Here is a 15809-nt window from a genome sequence, read left to right as displayed (position 1 = left end):
GAATTATTTTTTTTTTCCTTTTATTCTTCTGCCTTTATAAAGCAGAGTTGTCATTGGATTTGGAATACTAGCTTACCGTCTTCTATTTAGCATTGGAATTTTGACATTCTGATGTCAAAATAAAAGCCCTTAAAATATACACTACCATTCAAAAGTTTGGGGTCCGTAAGATTTTATTTAAAAAAAATAATTATTTAGCAAGTGTGCATTAAGTTGATCCAAAGTGGCAGTAAAGACATTTATAAAGTTACAAAGATAAAAAAATAATTTGTTTTGAATTTAATAGAAGAATCCTGTATCATGGTTTACAAAAAAGGTCACAGAAATGCATTATTTTAAAAAATGCATTCAAACAGAAAACGATTATTTTAAATTGTAATGTTTCACATTATTAATTTGTATTGTATTTTTGATCCAATCAATACAGCTGGTAAAGTAAAATGGTACTCTTACCATTTTTACATTATCATGTATGTCATAGTATAAATGCAGCCAGATTCCGTTTCCACTTTCCTTGAATAAATCTTAAATTCAGGTGTATATACCAGCTGACAGTAGAGGGAGTTCTTGTACAGGATTCACAGAAAACTCTATGCTTAATAAAATAAACTCGTTAGCAGCATAAAACAAACTTAATATAGTGTTACTGAATAATACTGTTTCTATAATTAATACAAATATCTAGTTTGTCTTGAGCACAGCAGGATATAGACATCCAAAATAATCCTCCTCTTTCATCAGCAGCACTTGAAAGTGACCTGTGGTTAGTGCAATCACAGGCGTCCCATGTGAAGAGCACATGGCACACAGAGTATGAGAGTCTGCTGTATCTAAAAGCAAGCCTCCGCTATATCAGGGAAAAATTACTTGTGCGACCTACAGCACATTTGACCACCAGCCTGCTATTGTGGCCTGGAGCCAGTGGTTTGTGGCCTGTATGTATTGTTTAGGAAAAGTCTATTGATAACACAGCTGTTGGTAAGTGGCCTTTGAGACTTATGGCCTTTCCAGTAAATGTGTTTATTACACCGAATTGGCATTTGACATTTTACTGAACATTATGTATAAAGCATTTAAAGGAAAAGTTCACCCAAAATGACAATTTGCTGAAATGTTCTTAGCCTCAGGCTATGCAAAAAATAGATGGGTTTTATCACCATAACAGATTTAGAGAAATCTAGTGTTATATCACTTGCTCATCAATGGATCCTCTGTAGTGAATGGGTGCCGTTAGAATGAGAGTCCAAACAGCTGATAAAAACAGAGTAATCTACACAACTCCAGTCCATTAATTAACATCTAGTGAAGCAAAAAGCTGTGTGTTTGCAAGAAACAAATCCAGTTTGTATGATGTTTTTAACTTCATGTTCCCTCTATCCATAAACAAATGTGTTTGTGGATTTTTCTGTGAGAGGACAACAGTGGATGGACATGGAGGAACACACTTTAAGGTTAAAATGTTGGATTTGTTCATTACAAAAGCAGAGATTTTTGTTTTACAAGAAGTTAATTGATGGCCTGGAGTGTGGATTATTGCGGATTACTGTGATATTTTTATCAACTGTTTGGACTCTTCATTTTGACGGCACCCATTCACTCCATTGGTGAGCAAGTGATGTAATGCTAAATTTCTTAAAATTTGTTCCCATGAAGAAACAAACTCCTATATGTCTTGAATGGCCAGAAGGTGAGTACATTTTCTATTTTACATTTTTTTAACAAAGATTTTGCTGTCAAATAAATAAATTAACGCATTAAATGTAAAAAAAGTCCTTCCACAGCTTTTTCTTGTTAAACTTATGCAAGGATTATGCAAGTAAAATGGCAAAATTGTAATTCACCACTTTGCTCTGATGCGTGGCAGCACATTTAAAAAAATTAAATAAAAACAAGTGCTTTATGCTGCGTTTTGTGGAATCCATGGCAGTTTTCTCAGACTGTGGTGCCCTTCATGGACGTGCGAAGCTGTTCTATTACAGCCTGGGTTATGAAAGTTTCGACTCATGCGAAGAGAGCGAAAACAGGAGATGATGGTGGGGGTAAACCGGAGGAGGTGCTATAATTTGAAAAGGCAGTTGTTTATTGTTGAAGAGCATGTATTTATTTCATGGCACCGCAAATTGTGGCTAAGGGCAGAGCCGGGTCTCTGTGGGTAATTACAGAGCTTGAGGCAGCGCCCCACCACAGCAGCGTCTCTTAAGAGCCCGTGCCTTCCCTACACACACACACACACACACACAGACACACACAGACAGTCAGTGAGGACTTGCCATCTATTTCCATTAGACACTCTGCATGTACTTGCTGAGGAACATCATCACCTGTGTTCTTTACTAATGATGCTTCTAGACCTCACTGTACTGTACCTGAGTTTTAGGTGAATTAGCATTGTACCAGTCAAATGTTTGGACTTGTCTAAATTTCTTTCCAGTGTTCTTAGAAACATTTTGAGCTAAAGGTTTGTGCTTAAATGCTTGAAATGACTTAGCAGACAAATATAAACTTTTTTCTTGTTCACCAAGGCTGCATTTACTTAAAAAATACAGTAAAAGCAGTAAGGCTGTGACATTTTTTACAATTTAAAATAACTACTACTTTCTACTTTTAGTATATTTTAAGATGTAATTTATTTCTGTGAGCAGTCATTACTCCAGTGTTTGGTGTCATATGGTGTCTTTCAGAAGTCATTCTAATATGCTTATTTGCTGCTTAAGAAACATTTCTTACTATCATTAAAGTTTTTCTTCCTGGAATCGTTATACTTTTTTTAGACTCTTTGATGAATTGAAATATCAAAAGATCAGTATTATTAATAGAAATCTTTTGTCAAATTTGGTCAGTTTAATGTATCCTTGCTGAATAAAAGTATTAATTTCTCAAAAATAAATAACAAACATGTTACATACCCCAAACTTATAAATTGTGCCTATGTTAATTCCTTTACAAAAGTTTTTTTTTTACATTATTTTATCTAATTATTTAGTTTATATCTCACAGCAAATTTATATCTCATGGTTGTGACTTTATTCTTGCCAACTTTATAGTTGCGACTTTTTATCTCTAATTTCTGACTATATATGTCCTAATCTGTTTTTATACATCACAATTGCAACTTTTCTCTCCTAAATGCAACTCTGTTTCTCAAAATGTGAATAATTTGTAGGTACAATTTTATAACTCAAAATCTGTCACTGTGACTATCTCATAAATTTTCAAGTTGGTTAAGTGATTGCTGACTTGAGTAAAGCTGTAGAAGCTCTAGATAAAGGGTGTCGACTTTGAGAAAGTTAAAATAGTGTTTTTTTTGTCATTACATAATTCAGTTAGTGTTATCTCATAGCTTTGATATATTTTCCATTATTATAAAATGTGGAAAAACAGTAGCAATAAGAAATGAATAGGTTTGTCCAAATTTTTTGTGTCATATATGCCACCCATGAGTCAGATATAATGTATATGTATATAGGCAGTAATAGCAGTCTTGTTGAGGTGCTGTATGTATATTTTTGTCACTTTTCCTTCTCTCTTTCAGTCATTTTGCAAGATTTCTCTTTGATTAGCTGCTCTAACAGGATCCCCCTTCCTGTCTTGGTTTACCCTGTGGGAGGGACCTGCATTCAAGTACACAGTCACACCAACTTTGGCACAAAAACAACTTAATTGCTAGTTTTCAATTGACAGCGAATACGTGAACAGAGGTTAGATAATTGAGGAAGCTGTTAAATATTTTCATAAGATGGTAGCCCCCCCCCTCGCATTTTTCTCTTGTTTGTTTCTAAATCTGTACATGGAAGTTACGGTAATTGTTGCTGAGGTGCAGCCCACCTTGCACACGGTGATGGATGTGATTTGCTAGAAATATTCCTATGAATCTAAAACAGTCCTTCTGAGGTTTGCTAAATACACTGAATATCAACAGAACATGCTAATTTGGTCACAAACTCACAGACATGCAAACATTTAAAGTATGTACAAATAAAAACAAGTAGCTGTTTGTTTTATCTATAGAGAAAAGCATTATGGATGGAGGTGAAAATGAGCCTTGAGATATTTAAGACAATCCTTACTGTGGTTTAAAAAGAAGTATGTCTTGCTATTTTGGGAGTGAGGTTTGTGGTCTCCTCACTGAAGAAACATCTACTATGTGGTTATGCAGCTTCTTTTAGTTGCCTGGAATTTTGACATATGGAGTTATTCAGGAATTGAGATCTTCCTGTGGCTTTGTGTTACAAAGCTGGCCATAAGAAGTTTAAGTGTGTGTGAACAGATCAAAATTTGAGATCCACATATATACACATAAATATACATATACAATTGGGCAAAAAAGTATTTAGTCAGCCACCAATTGTGCAAGTTCTCCCACTTAAAAAGATGAGAGAGGCCTGTAATTTTCATCATAGGTACACTTCAACTATGAGAGACAGAATGGGGGGGAAAGAATCCAGGAAATCACATTGCAGGATTTTTAATGAATTTATTTGCAAATGATGGTGGAAAATAAGTATTTGGTCAATAACAAAAAGTTCATCTCAATACCTTGTTATATACCCTTTGTTGGCAATGAGGTCAAACGTTTTCTGTAAGTCTTCACCAGGTTTTCACACACTGTTGCTGGTATTTTGGCCCATTCCTCCATGCAGATCTCATCTAGAGCAGTGATGTTTTGGGGCTGTCGCTGGGCAACACAGACTTTCAACTCCCTCCAAAGATGTTCAATGGGGTTGAGATCTGGAGACTGGCTAGGCCACTCCAGGACCTTGAAATGCTTCTTACGAAGCCACTCCTTCGTTGCCCGGGCGGTGTGTTTGGGATCATTGTCATGCTGAAAGACCCAGCCACGTTTCATCTTCAGTGCCCTTGCTGATGGAGGGAGGTTTTCACTTAAAATCTCACTATACATGGCCCCATTCATTCTTTCCTTTACACGGATCAGTCGTCCTGGTCCCTTTGCAGAAAAACAGCCCCAAAGCATGATGTTTCCACCCCCATGCTTCACAGTAGATATGGTGTTCTTTGGATGCAACTCAGCATTCTTTCTCCTCCAAACACGACGAGTTGAGTTTTTACCAAAAAGTTCTATTTTGGTTTCATCTGACCATATGACATTCTCCCAATCCTCTTCTGGATCATCCAAATGCTCTCTAGCAAACTTCAGACGGGCCCGGACATGTACTGGCTTAAGCAGGGGGACACGTCTGGCACTGCAGGATTTGAGTCCCTGGCGGCGTAGTGTGTTACTGATGGTAGCCTTTGTTACTTTGGTCCCAGCTCTCTGCAGGTCATTCACTAGGTCCCCCCGTGTGGTTCTGGGATTTTTGCTCACCGTTCTTGTGATCATTTTGACCCCACGGGGTGAGATCTTGCGTGGAGCCCCAGATCGAGGGAGATTATCAGTGGTCTTGTATGTCTTCCATTTTCTAATAATTGCTCCCACAGTTGATTTCTTCACACCAAGCTGCTTGCCTATTGCTTTCCCCCCATTCTGTCTCTCATAGTTGAAGTGTACCTATGATGAAAATTACAGGCCTCTCTCATCTTTTTAAGTGGGAGAACTTGCACAATTGGTGGCTGACTAAATACTTTTTTGCCCAACTGTATGTATATATATATATATATATATATATATATATATATATATATATATATATATATATATATATATATACATATACACACACACACACACACACACACGCACGCATGTTGGTTTTTGTGGTTTATGGGGACTCTCCATAGGCGTAATGGTTTTTATACTAAACAAACTGTGTGTGCTATTGCCCTACACGAACCCTACACCTAAACTTAGCCCTCACAGGAGACTTTGTGCATTTTTAGATTTTCAAAAAAACACAATTTAGTATGTTTTTTAAGCCTTTTGAATTACGGGGACATAGGCAGTGTCCTCATAAACCACCTTCATATTGTAATACCTCTGTCATACCCATGTCATTATACAAATTTGTGTCCTCATAAACCACATAAACATGCGCACACACACACACACACACACATACACACACACACACATATATATATATATATATATATATATATATATATATATATATATATATATATATATTTGTCAAAATTTTGTGAAACTATACTATAATAAAACTAGAAAAAAGTCAGTTCTGCTGGAACGTGCATCTGCATTGATGTGAAACGCGTTGAGATAAAGATGGAGAGATCTGTGGGAGGGATGTAGAAGTGATGGAGGGAGAGAGAGGGAGGGGGAGGAGAGGGACAGAGTGTATGTTCAACTCTCTCCTTCATTCATTTTCCTCCAGTCCGTGACTGACGTGACATACGTGTGGCTGCCTGGTGAGTGAAATTTGACTTAACTCACTGGTGCTCTTTATCTGCTTGGGTTCCTAATGATATTCTTTAAACGTGTTCTCTGTCTCTCCTTCTCTTCTAGTGCATGATTTATGTCATAATGGGTTTTATTTATTGGTTTATGAATAAATACTGGAATGTGGTGAAATACATTGTACATTTTAAAAACAGTATATACATTGATATCTGTTTGTATCTCTAAATATGTGTCTCCACATAGAGATGGTGAAATAATAGTTATTCCTGTTTGTTGTTGGGATACTTATATAATCATGTTGCTATTTCTGCACACAAACAGTAGACCCTTGTTTTTCTTAATTTTTACTTTCCTGTTTAACTTTCCTGTTATCATACTTTTCTTCCATCCATCACTTGCTCTAATGCAATATGCACAAATCTGTTGGGTGAAGCTCACAAAAACCTGCTCAGACAATGTCCGGGTCATATAAATGAAACCAGATATTAAATTTTGGATTTAGTTTCAAATTTAATTTAATTTAATTTAATTTAATTTAATTTAATTTAATTTAATTTAATTTAATTTAATTTAATTTAATTTAATTTAATTTAATTTAAAAGTGTAGGTAAAGTCATAATGCAAAAAACCCAATGATCTTTAAATAGACTTAATTGTCTTTATGCAAAATATTGTTATTATAAATGTTATTGTATTTTAAATATTATAATATACATATTGTATAATATTTGTTACGTTTTCTTTTGCTTTATAAGAGAAATGTGGGACCCTGTTAGTTAGATTTGAAAAAAAAAATGTCTTTCAACTTTATCTTTTTAATGGAGCTATTTAATGTTCTGCTCATTAGTTTTTTTTTTAACCCTTTCTTTAAAAAGTAGTTTTGCTAAGTATGTCCAGATAAACAGATAAAGAGGCTATTTTATTTCACCTGTAGTGGGTCACCTCATGGAGGCTGCCATTTTGAGATCACATGACCTCCTTAATTTATCTTTGTAACCTACTCAATGCAATTTAAGAAAAAAAAAATTCAAATTTACAAAATTTCATTTTGTAACATTGCCACTTTTTGTTTTGTTTTCCAGAAGCCTCAGCTCTGTGCAATCATGATTCGGGCTATCTGTCCCATTTGTGTTCTTCTCTTTGCTCTCCTCTTTGTGTGCACGGGCGCACGTCCTGAATTGCCAGGCCGCTCAAGGCGTGCTCCTGCTGCCAAAGTGCGACTGGCAGGTATCGGCCACAGAGAAAATGAGGGACGAGTTGAAGTCCTGCATAACGGGACGTGGGGCACCGTATGCGACGATGAGGTCAACATTAAACTCGCTAATGTGGTTTGCAGGGAGCTGGGTTTCCAAAGTGGCATAACATGGGCGCACAGTGCCAAGTACGGAGAGGGAGAAGGTGAGTGAATTTCTCTGGTAAAATACGTGAACTGTGACTTATGAATCTTTTATCAACCTCATCTTTTTTTTTTTTTATCACCCTCATCTATCCTCATTTGCTTACCTTCATGTTGTTCCAAAGCTGTGTCACTTACTTTCTTTGGGAGCTGTTTAGCAGAATGTCTTTGCTGCTCTTTTTGATAAATGAAATTGAACCGAGGGCCATCAAGCTCCAAAAATGTTTTTGGGTGAACTATTCCTTTAAGTATTTTAAAGAGTTATCTGAATAGCTGAGGTTTAGGAATTTTAATATTTTATTTTCACAAATACTGTGGATTACGTGAAAGACTTGAGCACAATTGTGTAAGAAGGGCACATTGCTGTTTTAAATAGCCGTTTCTCACTAGTGCAAGTGCACAGAGCTACTGTTCTTTACATCGCCCAAATCGCTCCCTGTAATTTCACTTTAAGGCCGCTATAAAGACAGCCACTAACCCAAAGCATGTATAACACTTAGTTGGCAAGACAACACTGTCATTAAATCTAAAACAAACCCTTCAGACAGCTTCACCAGAGCTCTTTTGTAATGCTTTTGATAGAGACGCTTCTGTCCCATATTTACTAGTGTTGTGTACATGAAGACTGCAGACTTCAACTTTATACATATGTATTATGTACCATTTCTTTAAAAAAGTGTTTTATGATGTTTATGGAGCAGCTGGTAGTGGCTTGTTCAAAGTAACAGTTCATCTAAAAACTCTGTCATTTTTACTCATCCTCTCATTGTTCTAAACCTGTATGACTTTCTTCTGTGGAGCAAAAAAGAACTTAATACTGATAGCTTTTTAAAAAATTCAATTACAATGATTTGAGACAGAAACTTTTAAGCTTAAAAAATTACAACGTACCAAATAAATATAATAAAAGTGGTCCATGTAAGTCTTGCATTCCTAAGTCAGGGGTGGGAAACGCTGAGGGCCACTCTCCTGCAGAGTTTAGCTCCAACCCTGAAAAAACCTGGAAAAAATACCTAACTGCATCCTGAAGAACTTGATTAGCTGGTTCAGGTGTTTGATTAGGGTTGGAGCGAAACTCTGCAGGGACACCGGCCCTCCAGGATGAACGTTCCCCACCTCTGCTGTAAGTCATTATTCATTGATAATCTTTTCCTTGAACATTAAAAGAATAGTTCAAGATTTGGAGAAATTTAGCATTACATCAGTTGCTCACCAACAGATCAGTGAATGGGTGCCGTCAGAATGAGCATCCAAACAGCTGATAAAGAAGTGAAGAAGTGAAGTGACATGTGGCCAAGTACGGTGACCCATACTCGGAATTTGTGCTCTGCATTGAACCCATCCAAGTGCACACACACAGCAGTGAACATACACACACCGTGAACACACGCTGCAGTGGGCAGCCAATGCTGCGGTGCCCGGGGAGCAGTTGGGGGTTCGGTGCCTTGCTCAAGGGTCTCACCTCAGTCGCGGTATTGAGGGTGGAGAGAGCGCTGGAGATTCACTCACCCCACCGACAATCCCTGCTGGACCTGAGACTCAAACCCACAACCTTTGGGTTACAAGTCCGACACTCTATCCATTAGGCCACAACTGCACCATCGTGGCCTAATAAAGACATCAGAATAATCCACCACACTTCTCCAGTCCATCAGTTAATGTCTTGTGAGGTGAAAAGCTGCATGTTTGTAATAAACAAATCAATCATTAAGATGCTGGTAACCTCAAGTTATTGCTTCTGAAAAAAATTTAAGTCTATCCATAATATTGTTTTCTCTAGGGAAAACGTCATCTTCTCTGAAACAGGAGAGAAATATACATAAATATATTTTATGTATTATGTACATAAATATTCATAAAGAATTATACAATGGGGGGATGGACTTTTTCACTTTAGGAAGCATTATAATGATGGATTATGGATTAACACCTTAATGATTTGCTTCTTACAAACATGCAGCTTTACACTTCACAAGATGATAGTTGATGCACTGGAGTCATGTGGATTACATGTGGATTATTGTGATGTGTTTATCAGCTGTGTGGACTCATTCTGACGGCACCCATTCACTGCAGAAGATCCATTGGTGAGCAAGTGATATAATGCCAAATTTCTCTAAATCTGTTCCAATGAAGAAGCAAATTCATCTACATCTTGGATGACCTGAGCATGAATACATTTTCAGCTCATTTTAATTTTTGGGTAAACAATTCCTATAACCAACTTGAGAACCGAATCAGTCTGAAAAGTGTAAAGGTCGTTGCGGTTTGAAATGAGGGTGAGTAAATGATGACTGAATTTTCCTTTTAAGACACAATTGATGTTTTTTTATTGTTCCAGTGCTTTTGTAACCTCTAACATCTGTCACAGGCCCCATTTGGATGGATAATGTGAGGTGTGAAGGAACGGAGAAAACTCTGAAAGACTGCAAGTCGAACGGATGGGGTGTTCATGACTGCAAGCACGCTGAGGATCTCGGGGTGGTCTGCAGTCCAGAGAGAAGGCTGGACCAAGTGCATCCTGGAGTCACCAGAAGAGGACACACCATCTCTCTCAGGCCAAACGCAGCCACCTCAAACCGTTGGCAAGACATTTACTCCAGTTCGAGGACACCTGCACATCTCGGACAAGGCAACGGACATTCCCAAGATCATACCAGATGGGATCAATTCTCCAGACAGCAGTTTCATAATCCGGTAAATAGAGATTGCAGTAGATCTGAAATTCTTTTAATACATACACAATTCATCTAATGTGCATTTTCTTTAAATTTAGTTTTAGTTAAACATTTAAATAAAGAGTTTTAATCATTTTAATGTCCTTCCAAACTTGTATGACTTTCTTTCTTCTGTGGAACATATAAGAAGATTTTTTTAAAGAATATTCCTTGAAGACTTGGAATATAAAATGCAATTGATTACTTTTGTTACTCTCTTATTGTAATCTTTTGCCATTTTATTAACATTTACATGACATATACATGCCATGACATATACAAAGAACCCAGGGTTTGGAACAATATGAGGGTAAACAATGGCAGATTTTTTTCATTTTTGGGTGAACAATTTCAGGTTATGCTCATGAGATGTTTTCAATCTTCCTCTAGTCTGCCAGTAGGGTGAAGATCGAGGAAGTCCGCCTCAAGCCGGTCTTGATGGTTACAAAGAAGCATGCTCTTGTTACGGAAGGTGTGGTGGAAGTAAAGCATGCTGGGAGATGGAGACAGGTGTGTGATAAAGGCTGGAGTCTGAACAGCAGCAGAGTTGTGTGTGGGATGCTTGGCTTTCCTGACGCGGAGCAGCCCAACATGAACACCTACAAGTGAGTCCTGCGCTTCTAATTAAATAAACAACATGAGCACTGGCATGAGTCTCTGAGGTTTTGGAGAGAATTAGTATCATATTAAAACCCAATATTTTGCACTAATTTGCTGTTATTGGCTGATGTTAGTTTTGTTAAATTTCATTGTGTTACTACAGGGCCTCCCAGAGTTTTAACTAACAACATAATATCCAGTCCAGACTGCAGCTGATTCTAGCCAAAAACTGCCCACTTGTACAGGAAACGACTGTCTGGCTGACATGTAGCAGAACTGTATCAACCAGCTATAGTTTTATTTTTATATGCTGTTTTTGTAAGGGTAAATACAGGTTAAATGCTACTGTTCAAAAATGTGGGATCTTTTAAAATTTAAACAAATATTTTTTTGAACAATCATGCTTACACTTACTACTAAATAGATCCTTCAGAATCATGTCTTTTTTTCTTTAATCATCTTTTTGTTTGTTTGTTTTGGATTTGCTGTGTTTTTTGGACCACACAGGGTGCAGTGATGATAATATTCTATGTAGACATAGTTCATGTCTAAGCACTGGAAGATGTTTGTCTCTGCATATGGCGGAAAGTGAAAGATTCACTGCCTCTTTTGGCTGGAATTGCACATCTGTTTTCCTTATCTTTGTTCCCCAGGCACCTTTCACAAACCTAAACACTTAACCAATGATTAAAAGATCTTTCAAACCTGCTGATGCTATCTGGATCTCAGCATTACTGAAATGAACAGCCTGCTCAGAACGCTTAGGTCTAAGTGAGAAGTCTAATATCCCTGTTGATTGTTATTGGAAAGGGACATCAGTTTTAAAGCCTTCAAGTGTCTGTTGTTGGAGGAAGCGTTTCAGGTTTGTTTAATGATTTTATTGTCATTGCCACTCTTGACTTTCTCCTGCCTCCTCACAGAATGTTTCCCTGAACAGTGTTCCCAACTGAGCTGTACTGTCATTGTTGTCTCACTTGGTCAGTTCTTTTAATAATGTAAAAAGCAGTTTATTGTTTGGGGTTCTGGACTTTGGCTATTATTCTAAAAAAGCATTTATGCAGGTTGTGTGCTGCATCCTCAGATCCTTTTAATGGGTTTATGCTTATAGCAGTTATTGTGTTGTGACGTCTACTGGAGTTTGATGCCTACAGATTCTTCTTGCAGTGTGGCTTAGACAGGATATTTGTATTTAGAAATCTATTCTAGAGCATAAATACAGGATCAGAGATGACAAGGTCCAGTCCTGCTCTTTTTAGAAAAGTTATTTTCTTAGAGCCATTTTGTGCTCATGTTTGTCATCTTTACCTACATCATCAACTTATTTGCATACAGTACCTACCGTTCCTTTAAAAAAAAAAAAAAAATCAGAAAAACGTATTTCAAAAAAGTTATAAATTGATTTGTATTTTAATAAGTAAAATAAGTATTTGACCCCTTCACAAAACAAGACTTTAGTACTTGGTGGCAAAACCCTTGTTGGCAATCACAGAGTGTGTAATGTGCTTCTTCTTGAGCCACTCCTTTTGTTGCCTTGGCTGTGAGTTTTGGGTCATTGTCATGCAGGAATACCCATCCACGACCCATTTTCAATGCCCTGGCGGTACATGGCCCCGTCCATCGTCCCTTTGATGCGGTGCGGTTGTCCTGTCCCCTTAGCAGAAAAACACCCCCAAAGCATAATGTTTCCACCTCCATGTTTGACGGTGGGGATGGTGTTCTTGGGGTCATAGGCAGCATTCCTCCTCCTCCAAACACGGCAAGTTGAGTTGATGCCAAAGAGCTGGATTTTGGTCTCATCTGACCACAACACTTTCACCCAGTTCTCCTCTGAATCACTGGCAAACTTCAGATGGGCCTGTACATGTGCTTTCTTGAGCAGGGGGACCTTGCGGGCGCTGCAGGATTTCAGTCCTTCACGGCGTAGTGTGTTACCAATTGTTTTCTTGGTGACTATGGTGCCAGCTGCCTTGAGATCATTGACAAGATCCTCCCGTGTAGTTCTGGGCTGATACCTCACCGTTCTCATGATCATTGAAACTCCACGAGGTGAGATCTTGCATGGAGCCCCAGTCTGAGGGAGATTGACAGTTATTTTGTGTTTCTTCCATTTGCAAATAATTGCGAACAACCAACTGTTGTTACCTTCTCACCAAGCTGCTTGGCGATGGTCTTGTAGCCCATTCCAGCCTTGTGTAGGTCTACAATCTTGTCCCTGACATCCTTGGACAGCTCTTTGGTCTTGGCCATGGTGGAGAGTTTGGAATCTGATTGATTGATTGATTGATTGCTTCTGTGGACAGGTGTCTTTTATACAGGTAACAAACTGAGATTAGGAGCACTCCCTTTAAGAGAGTGCTCCTAATCTCAGCTCTTTACCTGTATAAAAGACACCTGGGAGCCAGAAATGTTGCTGATTGATAGGGGATCAAATACTTTTTGTTGTTATTCTGTCTCTCACTGTTCAAATAAACCTACCATTAAAATTATAGACTGATCATTTCTTTGTCAGTGGACAAACGTACAAAATCAGCAGGGGATCAAATTATTTTTTTCCCCACTGTACTTCTCTATATACCTTCCCACCTTTTTAATCACATATCTGTTTAACTACTTACCTACCAATGTTTATTTCTAAATACCTTACTACCTACTGAGCTGTCTATTTACCTACTTTACACTCCTGTCTGTAGCACATCTTGATTTCATGAACATGCTGAGTCGTGAAACCAACTCTGAGCAGGATCTCTTAGGTTAGTTAGTTTGCTTTGAAATTGGTTGCCTAATGGAACAGGCTTACTACCTGCATTTTGCTTTCATTTGTTATTTCCTTTTCATTGTTGCCTCGTTTTTTACTTCTCTTATAGAATGCTGCTGTGGTTTAGAGGCATATTTTGAATAACCACACTCACAGCACAACTATTTAATTCCCATCATCTGAATGGGCTTTGGCCTTGCTGGCATGTTGACTCATGTACTCATTATAAAAAGCACCACCTTAATCTTATGGGTCTGTGGTCTCTAAGCTTTTTTAGTCTAAGGTTTGTGCTGGGGCGTTGTAAGTGTTGTACGTGCTTTCTGCTGATGATTCATCTATGATTTGTGTCCACTGTAGAACAATATGTCCTGATAAATGTGCTTGAGCGTTGAGCAATTTCCACGTTTTTGTGCTTTTAAAAAAGATTTTTACCTAGCAGATAAGACTGTTGACAGGTTAATGTTATCTCTTTTTAGACTTAATGCCCTTTTCCTTGAGAACCCTAATCTTGAGGTCGCAGGAACACCTAAGCGAGCTTTTGTTTATGCATGACTAAAAGACATGCCACAAACAACAACTCAAAGATGCTGTTTGAACTCAAATTAGAGCTTATAGAGCTAGCTGTGGCTTTCGTGGCTTACATCCTAGGGAATCTCCATTTGGCTCCTTCTCGTCTGTGAGCGTGCCCAGCACCTGACCTCACCATGTCGTACGTGCATTTTGTTAAGTTTCCACATAGCAGCAGAGTTGGCAGTAGCGATCGCTCACGCGTCTCAGGGAGCACGAGCCGGCCTGCCCGCCACTGCCTCTTCTGGATCCTCCGCTGAAGATGCTGTAATTAACTGTTGGGCCACTCAGAAGATTTCCACGTTTCTGGCGAGTAAGGGAAAGGCAGATTATAATTATAGCTGCGCCCTTTGGCTGCTGTGTCAGCAGGACACACTCTGTCTGTGTCACCGAGGACACTCTGTCTGTGTCACCGAGGAAATTGAAAGACTTAAGCCACTATTTAGGCTCGGATATCCTTAGATGAACATCTAACAAAACGAAAGACAATATTTTAACGAGTCTGATTCTGTCCTTTCAGTAGAAAGCAGTGCCTCAGTCAGACTGTGTACAGAAAGAAAAATCCCCTTCTGGGTTTATGGAGTTTGTATTGTGATAATTGGCTCAGTGTCATTTAATGGCAGGCTTTAAGCTTTATATTTTCAGTCCACTGAATATCACCTTTGAGGTTAGAACACTATAATCAGCAAAACGTGATCAAGTTCAGGGTGTTGGCATTCAGTGATGTGGTGATTGATGATTTTATCATATCACGTATATTGAACAGGATGAGACAAATCATTTTTCTTAAATAAAAGGCAGTGGCTAAATATATGACCGGCACAAAGTAGGAAATAATTGCTAGGGTTATGTAATTTTTCGAAATTTTTGTAACATAATTTAGCAAAAATGCCTTCCATACTAACGCTGCCGTCTCAAGTCCACTAACTTTTGATCAAATGTGCATGTTTAATATTTATAATTTTTACTATTATTTATTTATTATAAAAAAACCTGGAGACATAAAAGACTGAAACGCTTAAATGAAAACGTGCATCCTTAATAGCTACAGTATATTGTGTAATGACTACAGAGATTGGTCAGAGATATATTTAGAATATACAGTCATGGTCAAAAATATCGGCACCCTTGGTAAATATGATCAAAGAAGGCTGTGAAAATTAATCTACACTGTTAATCCTTTTCATCTTTATTTTAAAAAAAATCACAAAAATCTAACCTTTCATTGGATAATAAGAATTTAAAATGGGGAGCAATATCATTATGAAATAAATGTTTTTCTCAAATACAATATTTTTGGCTATGACTGTATATTCACACTGTATCACAGATTAGAGTGCCCTATTGCTTAATAAATGCTTAAACAGCATGTTTCGTAAGACATAGTGAGAGAGAAAGATTTGTGTGTGTATAGACTAATGCTTAAAACAGTGGCATGATTGTTGTCTCCAAACAGAC

General features: G+C 37.8%; 1 protein-coding gene across 1 annotated transcript in view; it reads left to right on the top strand.

The window, feature by feature from the left end:
- The first annotated feature begins 6283 nt into the window (after window positions 1-6283).
- Window positions 6284-15809, top strand: part of LOC306884160 (lysyl oxidase homolog 4-like) — a 29155-nt gene continuing 19629 nt past the window's right edge. Inside the window, exons 1-4 of the mRNA XM_079439871.1 lie at window positions 6284-6324; window positions 7399-7714; window positions 10084-10409; window positions 10820-11034. Of these exons, the coding sequence (XP_079295997.1) occupies window positions 7420-7714; window positions 10084-10409; window positions 10820-11034 (836 nt within the window). The 5' untranslated portion in view covers window positions 6284-6324; window positions 7399-7419. The remainder of the gene's footprint in view (window positions 6325-7398; window positions 7715-10083; window positions 10410-10819; window positions 11035-15809) is intronic.

The sequence above is a fragment of the Barbus barbus genome (genome assembly GCF_936440315.1).
Source record: "Barbus barbus genome assembly, chromosome: 18".
Classification (NCBI taxonomy): Eukaryota; Metazoa; Chordata; class Actinopteri; order Cypriniformes; family Cyprinidae; genus Barbus; species Barbus barbus.
This window is presented reverse-complemented; position numbering and strand designations above follow the sequence as displayed.